Source organism: Hoplias malabaricus, chromosome 16 (genome assembly GCF_029633855.1).
Source record: "Hoplias malabaricus isolate fHopMal1 chromosome 16, fHopMal1.hap1, whole genome shotgun sequence".
Classification (NCBI taxonomy): Eukaryota; Metazoa; Chordata; class Actinopteri; order Characiformes; family Erythrinidae; genus Hoplias; species Hoplias malabaricus.
Genome location: NC_089815.1, coordinates 4224436 through 4238669, shown reverse-complemented (window position 1 = coordinate 4238669; position 14234 = coordinate 4224436). Strand labels below are relative to the sequence as shown.

Below are 14234 nucleotides of genomic sequence, written 5' to 3'. Positions count from 1 at the left end.
ACATTGTCAACATTTTAGAGGGGCTTTAAAGAGGTACACTGTGGCTGAACCGCACTTCCTGTCCATGCCCTGTGTCCAAACATACTGAGTTAGCTCTGGACCCACTGTAACCTTCATCAGGATGAACTGGTTATGGACGATGAATACATGAATGAACGAATGACATTCCTTGATCATTTTTTTATCAAATGGTTCACTACAAAATCCCCGCCAAAAACAAGTAGAGGCAAACAGGCAGATGTTGTTTAAAGTGAAAATTCATATTTTATTGGTACATACATTAATTTAGTCAAGGGCAGAAGCTAAGAAAAAAATAGATATATCAAAGAGAGGGTGTCTACCGGGTTAGAAGAGGGACAGATCAACATTTTGCTTCAATTACAAGTGCAGGGCTGGCAGAAATTTCACAATTTTAATGGAAATGATTTAAACTGGGCAGGGTGTCAATTTAAAAAAGAGAATACAAAAATGGACCAATGGACTTAATGACCACACAGACTTTTGAGCATGTCTGAAAGAGCTCTCTAGTTCAGGTACCGCCCAGGGAATCAACCCCGGTCTGTGGGTGCCCCGTTGTCAAAATTCATTCTAGTGCACTGGAATTGTCTTTCCCTGAAATTACCCACAAAGCACAGCAAAATCCACAGAGCACTAACTGTACACTTTGGTCCCTGACTGGAAACTTAATTAATCAGTGTTCCAGTGCTTCCAGTGCCAAGGACCTGGCCGTTTTCCACATCCATATTCATGATACCGAACCGAACTAGAGAGCACTACCTCAGAAACACCACCTCAGATTCCTGTCTCCACATGTTAAATGGTCCACACAAGTTAAGGAAGTGTCTATGGTGACATGCACTTTACGAAACCTGTTCATCGTTATCAGACAGAAAGACCTGAAGACAGTGACAACAGATCAAATCACATCGGCTTATATACACAGTGGAGTGATCATATCTAATTAGCTCATATAGGCCTTGAAATCTGCATTTTAACACGTAACGACCAGTGTGATAAGGTCACAGCTTTCGTTGGCCTTCATGTAGCGAGTACAATCCGACCAAGGATACAGATCAATCCAGTGTGACGGTGCCCTTCATCTGAATCAATCGATTTCACACAAGTTCATAAAATTAAGGGACGATGGAGGGGAAAAAGGACAGGTGTTTTTTTCTTTTCACTTTTTTCTTGTTTTTTTTTTTACACATCAGATCAGAATGGCTTTAGGTAATGCTAAAGAATACATTTCCATACAGTTATACAGAACTTTGCTACTACCTTAAATATACAAGCACAAGTACACAAAATGAAATAAAAGCCCACACTAAATTACTCTCTTTTTTTTAAAAATAATACAAACCAATAATAATTTTGAGGGTTGAGAATTTAAGGACCTTGAAAGTCCTCATAGCTCCTTGGTCTGTAGCTTTCAATGTCGGTAAAAAAAAAATCAAATAAAAACATTCTAGGGAAATAGAGGCTGGTATAAAATGCAGATAAAATTTTCCAAAATGCTTCTATAGGCTCACCCTCTCCCTCTTTTTCAAAAACCATGACCATTTCCGGGCTGTTCTACAGTGTGGTGGTAGTGGTGTTGGTGGTGTACTGGCTTCATTTGTTGGGATAATGGTACAAATCTTCCACTAATGTCAGGGAACGATTTGAATGGAAGTACACCTGCTTAGTTTGGGTTGTGGACCAAAACGGACATCAGACTTCACCTTGTGTCAGTTTGGACTGTCTGTGTGTGTGCGTGTGTGTGTGTGTGTGTGTGTATACACTTTGTTGGCGTTTTTTTTACGTTGGTCTTCTCCTCTGAGGATAAAACAACCAACTCCTTCCTTAATTTAAACATATATCTACACCTTCCTGGAGGAGCAACTGAACCATAAATCGCCAACAACTTCATGGCTACTGTATTATTTTTTTTTATCATTATTATTAATAATAAACCCAATGCGTTTATCTGCTTCGTTCACTTTTAAATGTCCCAGCTCTCTCTGTGCGCTGGCCCCCCGTCTCCGCAGCGCTCGCTCCTCCACGGAGACATGGGTGAAATGGATGGCCGCTGTCTTTGTGTATGTTCTTCTTGCGTGTAAATGAGCGAGTCAGCCGTCCGCAACATTCACTGCCACCGCCTCCTCCCTACACCGCCCTCCCTCTCCCTCCCCTCCTGGCCTGAGTCTCACTGAGAGGCTTGTGAGGTGGGGTTGTCGCTCTTGCTCTCCTGACTGGACGGGGCCTTGTTGTTCCAGGGGCTGTTGGCACCCAGTGCGGGAGAGTTGTTGAAGCTGTCCTCGTCGTCGATGCCGTTGGCCGCGTCGAACTGTGTGTTTTCCAGCCGAGTGATCAGACGCTCGTCTTCATCGCCAAACTCCCCTCCCATCAGAGTCGGCTCGCCCACCACCATCACGTCCTGGAGCAGAGTACAAGCCGTTAAAATACTGAAGGAGGCGATGAAAGTAAACATCGTTATGCACAAATTTTAGAGGAGCCTTATTCAAATTAGGCGTCCCATAACGGACCAAAAAGTGGTTGGATTTAATCATGCTGTTTGTGCTACTGTGTATAAGCCTAATCCATGTAAACCGACTGTTCTGATTGGCTGCGCTTTATGGAACTGTTAACGGTTCAACCACTTTTGTACACTTTGGAAATCTGCAGCCCGACAGTCAGGAACAGCACATCGTTTTATTGCTGCTGAGATTGTCCTGTGGCCTTCATGGAATTTAAGTGTCACAACCATAAGCTAATTACAACTGAGCTCTTCATTTGGAGCTCAGTTTTCAAAGATGACATGTGGACAGGGGTAAAACTAACACTTGTTAAAACAATGGAGTACAACAAACTAGGCAAAGAACAAACAAAACAAGGATAATGTTTTTGTCAGAGAAAGTAACCGCTAACAACGTGTGCTTGTTGGAAGTCTGCTTACAGGTACTTGGCTGGAGAGGGGGAAGCTGCCAGCAGGGCTTTTCTTCTTGCTGTTGTTGTTGTTAGTGGTGCCGCCTCCTGCACTCATGGTGCTGCCGCCTGAGATCTTACGCTTCCTCCTCTTGTTAGGTGCCTGCCGTGCTGGTTCCGCTGAGGAGAAGAAAAAAACAAAAAACAAAACAAACAAATAATTTTAATTAGCACTACAGTGTACAACAACATACTTCTAACAGCTACGTAACCGGGTCGATGTTTAGAGCTAATTGCCCATCACAAAAACAAAGGCAAAAGGCAAGAAAAAACTCAAAAACTTCAACATTAGCGTGTGAAGGTATTTACTGCCATGTTGGGATTCATGTAGATTTCCTACAGTGCTGTACTGCCTTGAAACTAATAAGACATTTTATTCTATTTCTATTGAAAACAATTGTGAGAACAGGAAGAAAGACAAAACCTAATCAGATAAAAAGCAAATGTTTGCGTACCTGGTGGTGCTACCATCCTCTGCCACTTCTGGAACAGGCAGGTCTTTAGACAGTCCCTGGGGCTCAGGCTGTATGTTTTATGCCTGGACATGAGCTCTTGCATTGGCTCCAATATCACACACAGCTAGAAGCAGAAGGCAGACAAAGTAAACAGGTCAGAATCTAGCACATTGTTTTTCTAGTGTAATGACAACATTAGAAAGGCTATGTTTCAACCAGAGTTTCCATGAATATGAAGACAACAACAGTGGTCTACATGTTTATAAAGAGCATGTAATCTGTAATTGCACGTATGATTATAAGAGTGATTTCTCAGATATTGTAGCAGAAGGTTTCAAACTGGATCCAAGGGGATTTCATAAAACATGTAGCTGACCATGAGCCAGTCAACACAACATCCTTAATATTTCAGAAACTGAACATGTACAGATTGAAATATTTGTACTCTTCCTCCTCATATTTCAGTCTGGTGCAGATGAGGCAGTGTCAGTTTTAAATTAGTCCAGTGTGTTATTAAAGTGAATAGCCATTAGCAACAAGTTTCCCACCGTAACAGAGAGAAAAAAACAAAGATTACTTCATGGTGAACAACTAAACTCAGCTAAAAAGTTTATAATATGCACAGGTATGAAGTTATTCATTCATTCATTATCTGTAAGCGCTTATCCAGTTCAGGGTCGCAGTGGGTCCAGAGCCTACCTGGAATCTTTGGGCGCAAGGCGGGAATACACCCTGGAGGGGGCGCCAGTCCTTCACAGGGCAACACAGACACTCACACATTCACTCACACACTCACACCTACGGACACTTTTGAGTCGCCAAACCACCTACCAACGTGTGTTTTTGGACTGCGGGAGGAAACCGGAGCACCCGGAGGAAACCCACGCAGACACAGAGAGAACACACCAACTCCTCACAGACAATCACCCAGAAGAAACCCACGCAGACACAGGGAGAACACACCACACTCCTCACAGACAGTCACCCGGAGGAAACCCACGCAGACACAGGGAGAACACACCACACTCCTCACAGACAGTCACCCGGAGGAAACCCACGTAGACACAGAGAGAACACACCACACTCCTCACAGACAATCACCCAGAGGAAACCCACATAGACACAGGGAAAACACACCAACTCCTCACAGACAGTCACCCGGAGGAAACCCACGCAGACACAAGGAGAACACACCACACTCCTCACAGACAGTCACCCGGAGGAAGCCCACGCAGACACAGGGAGAACACACCACACTCCTCACAGACAGGCACCCGGAGCGGGAATTGAACCCACAACCTCCAGGCGCCTGGAGCTGTGTGACTGCAACACTATCTGCTGCGCCACGGTGCTACCCAGGTATAAAGTTAATAATTGTTTATTCATCAATATGTGTGAAAACTACCAAATAATTATACAGAATTGTTATTTAGATGTCTATATAAGATCAAATTTAAGTTGGTTTCAGAGCACGGACTCAGTGAAGTATGAATTTACACTTTTATGAATTCAGCACTGTCAGTGAGACAGCTGGTCCATATGGATGCAGCATGCACACTCACTCTGAGGTAGTTTAAAGTGGAGTTGGAGAGGCCGCATCTCGTGATGTTCTTAGACAGCTGGTCCACCATCTGTGGGTCTTGGGCCTGGAACGGCAGACATGACAAATGACTCTTAAATATCAGTCTTCTCGTTCTCCTTTTCAGGGAGATGTCTACATCCACAGTTATTAAGGTTTTAGGGTTTGGCACATACGTGCATAGCCAGGATGCTGCGGGGGATGAGCTCTCTGTGCTGCCTTATGCTGAAGTGCCACGTCTTTATCCTCATCATGTCATCAAACATGAACTCCAGGTATAAACGACCCTCTACACAGACCTGCAGGGATAGAGACACGTTTATGTACAGACAATGGCATATCCAGTGAGATCCAGTTGCCAAATGAATATCAGTATCAGACCTTGATCCTGTGGGCTTACAGTACCAACTCACCTGTGTGAACATTGGCTTCCCATTTTGAGTGACCATCGTACACTGGTCACAGTCCAGAGATACAAAGTTATTGTGGAAAGACTCCTTAGGGTGCTTTAGCACATAGTAGAGCTCAGTAGCGCCCCCTTCAAATATACTCCGGAAGTAGCGTGGAATAAGTGTCCGGCCAATTGCTGAGGAGGAAAAATACAAATACCATCAATTAAATCCTAGTGAATCAAACAATAATTACAGTTAAAATACTACAAAGAAAAGACAAACACACGTCAGCTGCCAGATCAAATGTTTAACTAAAAAAAACTGGTGTGAATTTAGGAGCCTTACTGTATCGCTTGGGGCCATCTTCTAGACAGAAGGTGATTGTCAGCATGGCGTCGTCTTCAAAAAACTCTGTGGTGAAAGCATCCCACCACAGGTTATCACACTCCTGGAGGGAGAAACGAAGAAGGAAAGAGTGAGAAACAGTGAGAAGGATATAAAAAAACATCAATGCTGTGTTCCTCTGCCACATTCTAACAGTTGGAGTAGAGTAGCTTTCATGCTATCGCCTATAAATCTATGCCCTGTAAGCCTCAGATTTGTGGTTTATGTCAAAATCAAGGCTTGAGACATCAAGTGATAATCTAATAATGTTCAACAGGGCTAAGGAAGCTGCTTAATAGGAACCCAGAGAAAAAGCTCATAGTTTTATAAGTGCATTATTTAATAATTAGGACCGTCAAAGGACTGAAACAATGAATCATAGTTAACTACAACTGGCAATTGTTTTATAAACACATACAGAGAGAGGAAGCTGTAACAAATTACAGCAACTCTTTTACTGTGTATGTTCATGAGGGGAACCTGAGCTGAGCACTGCCAAAGGCACTTTGCAAACGTATCGCTTTAAAAATGTAATTTAAAACCTGTACAATTTTACTAAAACCATAACAAATGTTGCATGAACCATTTGATCCTGTGCTGCCCTCAAATTCAGCACACAATACGTTTGTACTAAGGGCCCACAGAGGGTTCAGGAGTGGAATTTGCCCTCAAGCAAGTAGTACTAGAGGATTCTTTATGTTTGTGCCTTGCTCACCTCTGTCCAGTTCTGTAGCCGTTTGTTGAGCTCAAATATCCTGTAGTCTGTCTGGTTCCCATACGGCGTGTGCCTCCTGTCAGGCATAGAGAAGGAACGGAAAACTGAGACCCTTTGATCCTGAACATAAGCCTTAATGCCTACACAAACACCAATGAATCTTGGTCCAGAAATTCTCAAAATAACTTCTCTACGGAGCTGGGAGAATAATGGTGTGCTACAGGGTTAAGGGGTAGTTGCTATTGAAAAAACATCATGAGAGTTGAAAGCATTTTCTTTTTAGAAAAATTCATCCTGAATACAGATCGTGACTTACCCTATGCCTGGCTCTAGGTATGTTGGGGGGTACATGGGCGTTGGGCTGCAAAGCAAGACAAACAAAGACATTAAATAACAAATTAATTAACGGTTTTAACCACAGCAAATTCCTTAACTATTCTCCATCACTGACTCTATATAAATAAAGTTATTTTCATATAATCATTATGCTTTACAACTCCAGGTTGGAGCTGTTGTTCAGTGATGTGTGGTGCTTGCAGCATCCTTAGCAGAGCTGATGGTTCAGGATTAAGCCTTATTCCCCCTGTGGGCACCATTTCAGACAGGAAGTGGATCGTTTCCTCCCCAGACATTTTTTCCACTCTTATCTCCACGGTGCAGTGAAGGCAGACACACATGGCACCCACAACACTGTTAGCACCCCCCCACTTCCCTTGTCCAATCAGAGCCGAAGCTGTTGACTGACAGCTAAGTTTACCACAGACATGACGACCACTATCTTTTTTTCTCAGCCAAACTACCGTTGTCTGACTTAGCAAAAGCCCCATTAAAGCTGAACCCAACGTACCGCTTTATACATTATTATTATTATCAAGTGGCATCACTTTAATTGCAGGGACCACTTCAAGCATTTTTTGAACTACATAAACTAATATATTAATTTAGGAAAGAAGGTTTTTGCTTAATAATTTATAGTTGTCAGAGTTAATAATAAACTGTTGTACAATTGTAATTACACGCATTACTCCGGCTGCTGTTGCTCTTTCCCCGCTGGAGCTCCCTGAGCCTGCACAGCAGAGTACAGGTGGCACTATGAGCCAATAAACAGGGGGGTATTTCTTACTTTGTCCTACACTGTGATATATAATATTACCACTACACTGCCCAACAGTAAGGAACGTTTTTCAGTATTTTTAGGAGCAGTACCCGCAATGTTCTTGATTGTTGAATGACTGTTGTACAGGGAAAACAGCAAAATGCACCAAGTGTGCACAAAAATTGGATATTCAACTTCAGCTAGCTCATAACTCTCTCTCCAGAAGGTAGAGGAACTTACCCCACGTCTCTGTCCAGCATGGTGCCGGGATGGAAGGGGGGAAAGGCGCTACCGTTGGGGGGCTCCTTTGGGGAGTACAGCTTGAATGACTTGGAGGAACAGCCTGAAAGACAACGTGGAACACCGATGAGCAATGTGGGAAAGGCTTGGGCCAAAAAACAGAAATCCTACAGGGCAACAGGGGTGTACTAACGCATCACGACATTGTTATACTGCAGTGAAAAATTACAACTATGTGTGCTGTGGAAATGTGACACTGCATTATAGAAAATCTAATATAATACTTTGCTAACAAGTGGCACTAATCCACATCTCACTCCAGCTCTCCTCCTTTTGAAAATAATCCTGGACAAACAGTAAAAATAAAAAGAGCTAAAATAAACAAAAAAAAGAAGCGGATGCATTAATCAATTGCTCAATTTTGTTCTTGTACTTCTTAAGATTTGTGACAGTACTTTTAAAACATGCCACAACTGTTTTAGTTGTGCATTTGGCCTGTTACAATTTGTTAGTGACCCTACAAATCACTATATACTGTATAATCAAAACACCTTACAGAATCATGAAGTTATATTTCGTTTACTTTACCCATACTGTAGCTCAGGGCTACCCAATTATCACAGACTAAATTATTATTGGCTGATAATGGGATTGGGATTATTCCTACAATGCACATATTGAAATACTGAAGAATGTTTGGTATATTCATGGCACACACTGTGTATATTCCTGCCTAGTTAGTGCAATTACTTGACCAAATGCATGCTTTCAACCTAGAAGTGATTAATGTGAAGCAGCAGACACAAAACAAATCAATAAGCATTGCAAGCCCACTAACAATTGTAGTACCACTTAAAGGAACAGTTAACGGAAATGTCAGATTAGCACATTTTTCCCCACTTAGCCCAAATGTAGCAAGTCAACCAAAACATCCTGGTTGTACTAAGCTAAAACACTTTATAATATTAGCCTATAAAAAAACACTAATGCAAAACTACAGAATAAAAAACACCAAAAGCAACAACTACATTCAAGGTAAAGGGAAAATTGTGCTCACTTAGGTTAATTCTTCAATAAAGCGAACGTATTTGATTATGGGATACTGCAATTCCCTCTGGTTTGTTTACGTTCAGAAGCTCCGCATCTTTTAAGGTGGAGTGGTATGTTTGTGGGGGAACACATGACTGTTGTTTGTATGTGGCTGAGGTTTAACCTGTCTGTTACTCACTCTTTCAACTACCACAGAGTTGTTCAGTTTTGTAGTAATTTTGGTCTGTTTAGTTTCATGCAGTTAGCCAACTCACGTATTTGGAGATAATCTGATACAGCAATTTATGTCAGGATTAACTACATATGGCGCAGGAGTAGAGCAACAGCCTCATTTCCATTCATGCTTTTCAACGTCTGTTGTCTTAAAATCTCCAGATGCCTTTTTACTCCCATGAGCAGGGAAAGAGAAAGCCTAGCATATCAGACTGAGACACTATGTTTTTTTGTTTTAAGGATTGTAAACACCGGTTTCAAGCATGCAGAGAGACCCAAAAGCTAGCAAACAATGAGGAAAAATCTTCGGAAATTTATTTTTAAAAACGTGTGTTTTTTATTACAATTATGAACGCTGCCATAAAACATTTTTTTAACAGTGCATTACAGCCCTCTCAAAGATGCTACAGACCTACTAAAGATTAGGCTACAAGCACATTTATGTCTGAATATAGAAAGTGTTTTGACAGTGAATCCACTAGAGCAAGGGTCATTTTGACAGCATCTGTGGACAAGAGAGTGGGTGCCAAATATATGGAGCAATATAGCTTGCCCTCATTTCAATCCACTACACAGGTCACGTCTGACTGCTTTCACACACACATGGCTATAAACAGAGGGCAGGAGGGGGTTGTGGGGTGCAGACACACCCCTCACCCTATCTATCCCGCCAATTAAAGGGATCTACTGCATGGCGCATTCAGCCACGACAGGGTCATGACCTCTGCCGTCACGGGAACGACTCTGACTAATAATGACTGGCCGACGCGTCTCACTAATAAATCCAGTGGACGTCAATGATGTCCAGCCTTCATAAAACTGCTCACATGGTTTTACGAGGTTTGTCTTTGTTTGTTCATGTTGTAAAATACAAATATTGGCTATATCACAGCATGCTTGCTAATTTCCAAGGCGACGCTTACACTGCTTTAGAAGACATACCTTTCTCCTTTTAGACAAGATGCCCAAATGACGTGCAACAACCATTCTTTCCAAATTCATCTTCAAGATGAATAGGGCCCCAGCATATTTAAGGGTTAAGCATTCTGATAACAAACAATGTTGACTGAAATTTCATGACCATCAATTTCTTTTCTGCTTTGGCTAATCCATTTCAGGGTCGCGGTGACAACAGAGCAAGCATAGTCCCAGAGATCTCTGTCCCCGACAACTTTCACCTGCTCCTCCTGAGGATCCCTAGGCGTTCCTGTGCGAGCCAGCAGTTATAATCCCTCCAGTGTGTCCTGGGTCCTCCCAGTTGTCCACTGGCTGAAATTTCATATTTGTTTATACTTTAATACTTTTTGTTGAATGAAAGAAATCCCTAATTGTAAGCAGCATTTTTGCAGAAAAGTATAAAACTGGGTTTTCATTATTGCCTAATATTGCCAGACAATTGATAGCACGTACCATCAAAAAAAAACAAGTTAAATAGTCACAATATAAGAAGATGCTTCAGATTTGCTGTTTGTATGTTTGACTGCACACAACAAGCATGAACGCACATTGCACATTAGTTAACTGTAATTTACAACCTAAAAAAAAACAAAACTGAGCAGCCATGATGCTTCTGATCAAAGCATACATTAACACCAACTGCTTTAATGCTAACAAGCTACATAGAACTATCAATAACCAACCAACTGTGATTTTAACTGAAACCTTCAGCTTAAACTTTTCATAAAAAAATAGCTAATTAGCATTTTCCCCCTTCAAAGATGTTCTACATTTGCCCAATGCAGTATGTCACAGGGAACAGGGGGTTAATGAATCAAAGACTGATCATTCCACAGTGCTCCATCAGAAATGTGTCCACCCCCAGTCATAGTGGATCTTTTGTCCATCTCCTGCATGCTCTCTATTAACCAGACCACTTCTTATGACAGCCTCCTTTACACACCTGCCAATGGGACACAGGTGTTCAGCTAACGCAGCAAACACCAGACAGGTCTGGAAGAATGGACACGTGAAGAAGCTGCAAAATCATTAAAGCCTTGTTTTGTTATAGTACTATTACATTATCAGCAGATATTAGATTTTGAAAATGACTGGTGTGGGACAGATTTTACATTCATTGTACAGTGTAAAAGCGTAAAAATATATATAATATATTGTGTTTTCAATGGTATCTGTTTAAAATATACATCGGAATTATCACACAAACTGCCACCTATTGCTTATATCTCACATGGGCTCCTTATATCTCACATGGGCACCTTATAAGGGCTGAAACACCAATTTATTCGAGAAATACTGTGCTCCCAAATATCACAGTCACTCACATACACACATACTAACTCACAAGGAAAACACTTCCTGCATCAGTTTACGGCCTTCATGAAAGATTTAGCTCAGGTTTTAAGGCATTAAAAATTAAGGGAGCCTGACACTGGCCACAGAAATGTCCTGTCCAGTGGTGCTTCGCTGCACAGTGCCTTCTCTTTAAGGCCCACGGGTCAGCATCGGAGAGCACTGCAATTATCCTGTCATTACAGCTACATTTGCTAGGAGTACATAACATTAAAATTCTGATTAATGTTTTTGTCAGGGAAATTAATTTAATCCATTTTGGGCATGTACATCTGTATGTTTTTTTTTTTACCCTGGCTAATCAGACTCTATATATTCAGATCTCATAGCCTTCCTAAACGAAACCTTCCTCTGAATCACAGCTTCTAATTAAGAAGTGTTGTTTTTTGTCAGGGTGGGTTAGAAATGACTACTGAATGGCCATTAAGAGCGATAAGTAAATAAATAAATAAGCAACAGTCCATTAGATCTTAAGAGCATACCATTAACAGAGATCGCTCAGCTGGTGGTTAATGACTGTCTGTTGAAATCAAATCAAGCAACAAACACTAACTTCCTGTGCAGTAAATTGCTTTCTTCAAAACACCCACCCCTTCTGATAAACACACACAGCCCACACATGCAAAGCACACCCCAGTAAAGGCTAAAATGTGGCAATAATCTAATTTCCCTCAAAATATACCACATTACAAGTTGTGCTGACAAGACAGAGAGGAAGCAAAATCCACTAAAGCAGCCGCAAAAGCTTCTGTAAAGGACATTTGTCTTCCCTAACGTGATCCATTACTCGGAAGGGGAGACATCCTTGAATATCCTATAATGTAAACGATACAGGAAACAACTTAATGCTTCATTAAATGTGGCAAAGGAGAGAGACTTTCCTTGGTTCCCTGCCTGCGAGGAGCTTGGTGTGTCCTCCCTATGTCTGTGTGGGTTTCCTTGAAAAACATGTAGGCAGGTCAAACAGCTATGACAAACATTCAGTAGGTGTGGGTGTTTTGAGTGACTGGATGACTGGGTGATGCCCTGTGAGGTACTGTAGCCCAGTCCAGGCTGTATTCCTGTTTAGCGCCCAATGATTCCAAGTGGGCCCCTGATTCACTGTAACCCTAATCAGGATGAAACGGTTACAGAAGTTAAATGAATGAAACCAGTGCTGAGCAGATGTGGACTTCATGCAGAAACTATTTTAAAGGCAGCTGATATGTCAACTTAAGCAAATGAGAACTAAGCAAAATCAAGTTTTTCTTTAACATTTTTGGGCTTTGAATTTCTCGTATGAGCATCATTTCACCCACCTCACATCTTTAGTGTATTTTAACTGGTTTTAAAACGACTGGTCACTTTATATCAACGAAGGAAAGAGAAATGTCAGATGATGTTCATTTCATAAATGAAAATCAGTTTCAAAACAGCTCTAAAAGACAGAATGTGGTCAAAATAACTTATTTTCCCGCATATGCCTTTGGATTTCACAACAAACAAGAAAAGTTTTACGTAAGGTGTGAAATATTTTACTGTGTCACAAGACAGTCTCAGCTTCATCTCAAACTGCTCGATGCTCCCTAAATAGTGCACACCGTAAGCCATAAAACTATCATTTCTATAGCTCAATAGTTCTATAACTGCCAACACACAAAGTCTTACTGCTTGAAGACTGCTTTAAATTGGAAATGTAAAGCTAAGTTTTGTTTGGAAGCTGTTATTTCACGACCGACACAGTGCACTACATAGGCTTCATGGAGCCATTTAGGACGCACCCCGAGCAGGCAGGCTAATAAACATTTAGCAAGATAATCCATATATGAGCGGACAGTACTGGATGGGGGGTAAAAACATTTAAGCGTTATTAAACTTGACTATACTTTGAATAAAGTCATTTTTGGACCCAAGAACTCTTCGTATAAAGTCTAACGTCTGCTAGCTATCCAGCTAACAGGTTAACGTTAGCAACGAGCGTGAGACTAACACAATAAACACATATAAATGACGAATTTCGGGACAGCAACCTATTCACACAGCCCATACAGTTCGATTATAAACGAGGGAAAAGTAGATCAAATGAAAAGGACAAAGTGAAAACAGCGTTTTACCTGCTAGAATTGTTTTCGGAAACGAGTGTTTACGGATCCAAGCGGAGCTCCGTAGCTGCGCCGGAGAGAGAGAGCGAGAGAGAGAGAGGGAGAGGGAGAGAGAGAGCGAGTTACAGCGGAGCAAAGCCAACCGTCCCGCAGCTCAGAGATCAGCCCAACCGCGAAAAACACATCGAAAGCCGCGGTTTCGGGACAAAACCCTAGTCAGCTAGTCTGAGTTTAACACGACGACTTGTCCCATTTCCAGAGAGCCTGCCAGCGCTCTTGCGAATGGACCCCGGTTTAAGCCCTTTGTTCCAGGGCAGGCATGAACAATAAGCTGTAGGCCCTCCTCCTCCTCCTCCTTCTCTTTCTCTCTTTTCCCTTTCTCCCCCACCAGCTTCTCACCTCCTCTTTTCTCCCAGAATGAAACCAGGGAGAGCACACATACACCACACAGCGTGTCCACCGCCCTTTCTAACCCTCCCCCCTGTTGTAAGGTAGTATATATATATAAATTAAAATATATCTGCAAATGACTTCTGATATATGAACAGCCCCATCTGAATGGGAATCCAACTTACTGTCCAAACCTCCTGTATATATAATTGGGTAATACAACAACAATGTAAATATGAGTGTACTGGTGTAAAATGCTTATTTCCAAAGGATATGTGATAGGTAGTGCTGATGTCAAGATCATCAGAGCCAATTCTGTATCAAAACAGGGACTGGGAAACAAGTCCGGGACAAGACTGATACAG

General features: G+C 41.8%; 1 protein-coding gene across 10 annotated transcripts in view; it reads right to left on the bottom strand.

Annotated features, from left to right (window-relative positions):
* Positions 1-241: 241 nt before the first annotated feature.
* The window catches only part of ldb1b (LIM-domain binding 1b), a 37744-nt gene continuing 23751 nt past the window's right edge, over positions 242-14234 (bottom strand). For 8 of the 10 annotated variants that reach the window (XM_066647001.1, XM_066647008.1, XM_066647006.1 and 5 more), the window contains 10 exons: positions 7826-7928; positions 6806-6850; positions 6490-6565; positions 5736-5838; positions 5412-5584; positions 5175-5297; positions 4982-5065; positions 3420-3543; positions 2936-3084; positions 242-2416 (listed from right to left, as the gene is read on the bottom strand). In XM_066647001.1, coding sequence (XP_066503098.1) covers positions 2186-2416; positions 2936-3084; positions 3420-3543; positions 4982-5065; positions 5175-5297; positions 5412-5584; positions 5736-5838; positions 6490-6565; positions 6806-6850; positions 7826-7928 — 1211 coding nt within the window. In that variant the 3' untranslated portion in view covers positions 242-2185. Of the gene's footprint in view, positions 2417-2935; positions 3085-3419; positions 3544-4981; positions 5066-5174; positions 5298-5411; positions 5585-5735; positions 5839-6489; positions 6566-6805; positions 6851-7825; positions 7929-13491; positions 13846-13878; positions 14003-14234 lie in introns of those variants that run through there. The other 2 variants (XM_066647009.1, XM_066647007.1) reach the window with 2 other exon arrangements.